Raw genomic sequence first — 5,131 nt, forward strand, 5'->3', positions numbered from 1 at the left:
GTTTTAGACAAAGGAGGAACTTAAATAATATGACATATATGAAATGACTTTGTGTAATTTACCTTCACAGCACATCTATTTTTTTTTTCTTTTTTGAGTTTTATTCTTAAAGCACTTTCTAGAAATTTAGGAAATCATATGTTGTTATCCCACTGGCATGGGACTATTTGTTCGTCAGAGTGCTTGTTTCAGTGATTGAATTTAGTGAAATGTGAATTTGACGTCATGAATTGAAGGTGAACTCGTTTGAGTTATAAGAACATATCCAAACCCTGAAATAACACTTCGAACAATAAGCCAGTGTCATCAGTGTCAGAAATTAACTTTCCCATAAGGGGCAACTGATTTTCAGTTTTTTATTTATTTATTATTATTATTATTATTTTTATTTTTTTACCTTTTACCTTTTGTATGTCATCTTTAATGTTAAATTCTTAAATAAAATAAATTATAATAATATGACAATAGGCTGTTACCAATTAAATCAGAATTCAATGATATAGAACCTGCGTCTGAAGATGCTTTTAGATGTATTTACAGTTTAATGCTGATCAGACGGCTGTACGTGCATTTACACAGCAATTACAAATGTATAATGAAATGAGATTAATGTTTTATACAACATTTTTAATACAGAAATATGAATAAAATGAAATGATACTTGAATTATGAAAGTAATATCACCACTAGGTGGCGGTAAGTCACTGTGTTAATTAAGGAGCCTTTTATTCAGTCAATTCGTTCAAAATGCTTCATTTATTCATTTAGGAATAAAATCAAGCGGCTGTCTATAATAATTGGTAATTGCATTGTTGTCTATAATAATGGGTTTTTCAAAGACTCTGATTAATTCAGGAATGATACACCACTCTATGCGCCTGCTTGGAGTCAGTCACACAATGGTTCTGTGACTTTGGTATAGTTGGCAGAGAAAATAACAATTTTGTATGCCATCAGTTAGCTGGCCAATACTCAATATTAATTAAATAAACTCAGTTTATTGTCTAAAACGACCTGTTCACATAAATTAATAGTGGTCTGTGCTTGTCTACAATACATTCTCCCCGCGCTGCAGTGCATCGCGCAGCTTTGCCACACAGATTTTAATAGGTGGTTAGCTATAATAATTCAGGCGGTGTGCCAAAGATGTAGGCTAGTAGGTAGTTGTGAGTGCAGGTGCGAAGTAAATTAATATTTATGAGATAAACTAATATTTCACGGGTAGGTTTCAGAATTTATGCCTACACAAAAGAAAGCTCTGTCTAGGCTCTGCCTCTATACGGTTTGTGGCAAGCCATTAGTTAATCTGGCTGTTTGATGAAGAGAAAGAGATCAAATGTAGTAGAAATAAGAATCAATAGAAGTGGAGGACTCTTGTTATGTTTTTTAGGACTATTAAATGTTTGGTTGACCAATCAGCGGAGAGGGGCGTTTCATTCCCGCCCACATGTAGAGATTTAATATGCAAGTTGCTTATTCGTTTTCTATCCCTGGACGAAAAATGAAGCCAAATTCTTGATTTTTCGTTTTGTTTGAACAAATGAAAAACGAAAAATGTGCCGTTTTTTCATTTTTCAGATTTCAATATTAAATTAAAAAACGAATGATCGGGAGATACCCTGATTCAACTCTGTTTGTTTGTCCGAGGTCGCAACAGTAACTAAGGGGGACGGGGCTTACCGATAGGTCAATTGGAAGCTGTTAGACCCGGCTGGCCCGTTTAACTCTTGTGTGCGCAGTCGAAATGCGGCTAATAATTTTTCAAATCAAACAAACATAAACGGGTTAAGGCGGGGCCCATGGGCTGCAGCCCAGTCAAGCCCAATGGTAAGTCCATAAGGCCATGACGAGTTTTACAGGTTGTTATCTTGAAATCACGGTAATTACGATATGGCGTGAACACACCTAAACACACCTGAACAAGCTAATCAGGGTCTTCAAGATTAGGATACTTGCCTACGCTAATTAGGGTCTTCAAGATTAGGCTACTTGCCTACAGGCAGGTGAGTTTCAGCATTGGAGTTGCATCTGACCGCTTTAAAAACCCTCCTTACCATCCGATTCAGTATATTTTCCACTGGTCGAGAGGATGAAAGCTCGGGTGTGTTGCTCGTTGATTGCTGTTTTGTTGTGTCTCTCGGTTTACTTGAGCACAACAGACGCCAAAAAACTGGTCACAGGTGAAATCTTTTAACTTTATTACACAGCGAAGAAAATATGTAAATAAGTACACATGACTTTAGGCACATGTCATATAAATAGTACAGATGTCCAGCTGAAGTTAAACTTTACATGTTGGCGTAGTTTAAATAGCCTAATAAAGTTTATATCTGTAAGTTTATTTAGTTTATTATCTTTAAGATCAGAGTTTATATGATTGCGTATCATATATATCGCACGTTGTGGATTTTATGTGTTCTGTCTGATTTGCTACAAACTATATTTTTATTTCTTGTGACTGAAAATGCTTAATGTAACTGTGGTTTGATGGTACCCTCATAAACCAAAATGGTGCTAAATGACACTATGCAGCACCTTTGTCACAGTAGCCCAGCCAACAGTGGTTTTTTGGCTCGTAATCATAGGGGAGCCTCTTTTGGCACTTTATGGCACCTATTTATATACGAAATTATTTGACTACATAACGCAAAGCAGTTAAAATATAAACACGTAAACTTTTGAATTCGTGAAATGTTCATATTGTTGGTTCGAAAGAAATGTAGGCTACCCCTGATCCCTACCATATGTAAACTGTGCGTAAAACGTTTTGTTGCTTTTAGAAAACTGAGGACACTGCATTTTGATGCACTATTTAATATTTCACAAACCAGTGTTTGTTAAACCGGAGGAGCGTTTTCGGGGTTGTCTGTTTAATGGCAAATTATTTCTAGTTTATTTCTGCAAGTTTCGTGAATGAGTCCCATAGCCTTTTTATTGAAATGGGTCACAATTTCAGTATATGACTGACTTCACAAACAGCTCCTGGACCTACTGTCTAGCCTCTTATCAGTTTACATATTCATTCAGAGACAACAGCCAATCATGTCTTAGCTTTCTCTCATCCTCCAATCCCAGATAGCGCACCTATGTCTGCAAGATGTCTGTTAAAGATCGCTTTATCTGGAAAGCATCTGCTGTGTACAAACGTCTGATAGAAATCTTTCAGACGTCATGCGACGCAATGAGAAGAGATTTGAGAATTGACTTTTTTTTTTTAATTTATTTATTTTTTTTTATATAAATTCAGTGATCATGGTTTTTGTTACTTGTTTTGTATATCAGCAAAACCAGGAGTGTGTCCTATATACAATCTTGATGGAGCAGTGTTCATAGCATGTTTGGAGTTGTGTTCCCGTGACGGTAACTGTCCGAATGATGAGAAATGCTGCAGCAATGGATGTGGACATCAGTGTATGCCTCCATATAAAGGTATTTATATTGTTATATTAATGTGAAATTTAAATTTAGTTTTTAAAATGACATTTTTAAATGCAGTGAGGCATTCAATGATCTGCTTTCTCTAACATGTTTGTATAACAGAAAAACCAGGAGTGTGTCCAAAAATCAATCTTGATGACATGTTAGGAGATAACAGTAAAGCCAGGAGTGTGTCCAAGGAGATTCCTTGGAGTAGGATTGTGTAAAGGGTTGTGTGTCAATGACATTGACTGTCCGAAAGATGAAAAATGCTGCAGTACTAAATGTGGACGCAAATGTACACATCCATATAAAGGTATTCGTTATATTGGTGCTTGGGTCCCCAACACGCACCGTTTTTGAGTTTTATCATTTCCAATGGCAAAGTAACTGAATTTGGCCCATAACACCATTTCAAGCACATAGTTTTTCAAAATGATTAATACCATTTTGAAATTACTTCCTCTAAAAGTCAAACTTGTTCACGTTTTGTGATGTTTGAGTTTGAATGCATCTAAATGAACAGACTAATTCTGATTATCTTTATCCATGCAGTGAGGCCTGGTCTATGTCTCAAACCAAATGTGTGCTGATAACTCTTCCCATGATCCGTATCCTGCCAGACAGAAGTGTTGCCTAACCACCTGTGTATGCACCGAACCATGCCAGTTTGGCCATCGGGAAAAAGTCCTTGATTTGTTCACTGTGTTTTTCTTTTTGTCCATGCTATACTTGATCTTTTCAATTCATTAAATCTCATAGCTTAGTGAAACTTCTGTGTGTATAAATGTTGTTGGGGTGAAGTACAAATCTACCAGAAATAAACCAAGAATGCGGGGTAACCCTAACGGGAGAGGAATGTAGTATGTGTAAACACTGGTTTAATGGTTTTGAAAATTCAGTATATAGCGAGTCAATATGCCTCTAAACACTCCAGATTTGGTGAGGGGGTTTTTTTTTTTTTAAATCTAGTTCTGATGACTAATATGCTTGTATACTAATATATAATGTACTTTTGACTCATTCTTTTTCTTAAAATTAAGTCTAAAATGTTAAGTTGATCATTTTATAAAACTGATTTTGTGAAAACATACCCTGCTCACAGGTAATTTGTGTAGGTCTTCAAAAAGGTTTTATTTTTTTTTTTCTTAGCAAGTAGTAGGCAGCTGACTAAAAAGGTAATCGATAAACCCTGCACCCTGTGACTAAAAGCAGACTGAAGCACCAGAAAAGACAAACACAGAATTTCTTTTCCCCCACTGGACCTTACACCGCTCTGGTTATTATATGAAGTCAGATGTTCTAATTTTATAAAGTTAAAGGTGTCAATTTACTCTCATGTCATTCCAAATATGTATGGCTTTCTTCTGTGGAAACACTAGAGAAGATATTTTGAAAAATGTCTCTTATTAATTGCCAGTTTTTTTTTTGTTTTTTTTTTTGATGGTCCACAGACTAAAGAACATAAAATAAATTTAAAAAATGGTTCAAAATGGGTTGCGATTACATGAGAGTAAATAAATGACAATTTTTATTTTTGGGTGAACTTTCGTGTTAAGGCATTTAGCACATTTAAGCAACTTCAAAATGTTTTGAAAGTGAAGTTAGACTATACCATTTAAGTTGCATTGATCTACAAGCAATCTACGGGTGCATCTCAAATTATAATGTCATGGAAAAGTTCATTTATGTCAGTAATTCAACTCAAATTGTA

The 5,131-nt window shown here is 35.4% G+C and overlaps 1 protein-coding gene across 1 annotated transcript; it reads left to right on the forward strand.

Moving 5' to 3' along the window:
- The first annotated feature begins 2,023 nt into the window (after positions 1 to 2,023).
- Positions 2,024 to 4,189, forward strand: LOC107704628 (WAP four-disulfide core domain protein 3-like). The gene is made up of 4 exons (XM_016507613.1): positions 2,024 to 2,180; positions 3,283 to 3,429; positions 3,596 to 3,733; positions 3,973 to 4,189. Exons 1-4 carry the CDS (start codon positions 2,090 to 2,092, stop codon positions 4,008 to 4,010), a joined length of 414 nt encoding a protein of 137 aa, XP_016363099.1. The 5' UTR covers positions 2,024 to 2,089; the 3' UTR covers positions 4,011 to 4,189.
- The last annotated feature ends 942 nt before the right edge of the window (positions 4,190 to 5,131 follow it).

Source organism: Sinocyclocheilus anshuiensis, unplaced genomic scaffold (genome assembly GCF_001515605.1).
Source record: "Sinocyclocheilus anshuiensis isolate Anshui unplaced genomic scaffold, SAMN03320099.WGS_v1.1 scaffold3419, whole genome shotgun sequence".
Classification (NCBI taxonomy): Eukaryota; Metazoa; Chordata; class Actinopteri; order Cypriniformes; family Cyprinidae; genus Sinocyclocheilus; species Sinocyclocheilus anshuiensis.

Bases quoted from the DNA above. Each gene is read 5' to 3' on its own strand.
- LOC107704628 (XM_016507613.1), top strand. From the start codon at position 2,090: ATGAAAGCTCGGGTGTGTTGCTCGTTGATTGCTGTTTTGTTGTGTCTC. The intron at 3,430-3,595 runs GTATTTATATTG...AGGAGATAACAG, and splicing joins GTGTATGCCTCCATATAAAG to TAAAGCCAGGAGTGTGTCCA. The intron at 3,734-3,972 runs GTATTCGTTATA...TTATCCATGCAG, and splicing joins ATGTACACATCCATATAAAG to TGAGGCCTGGTCTATGTCTC.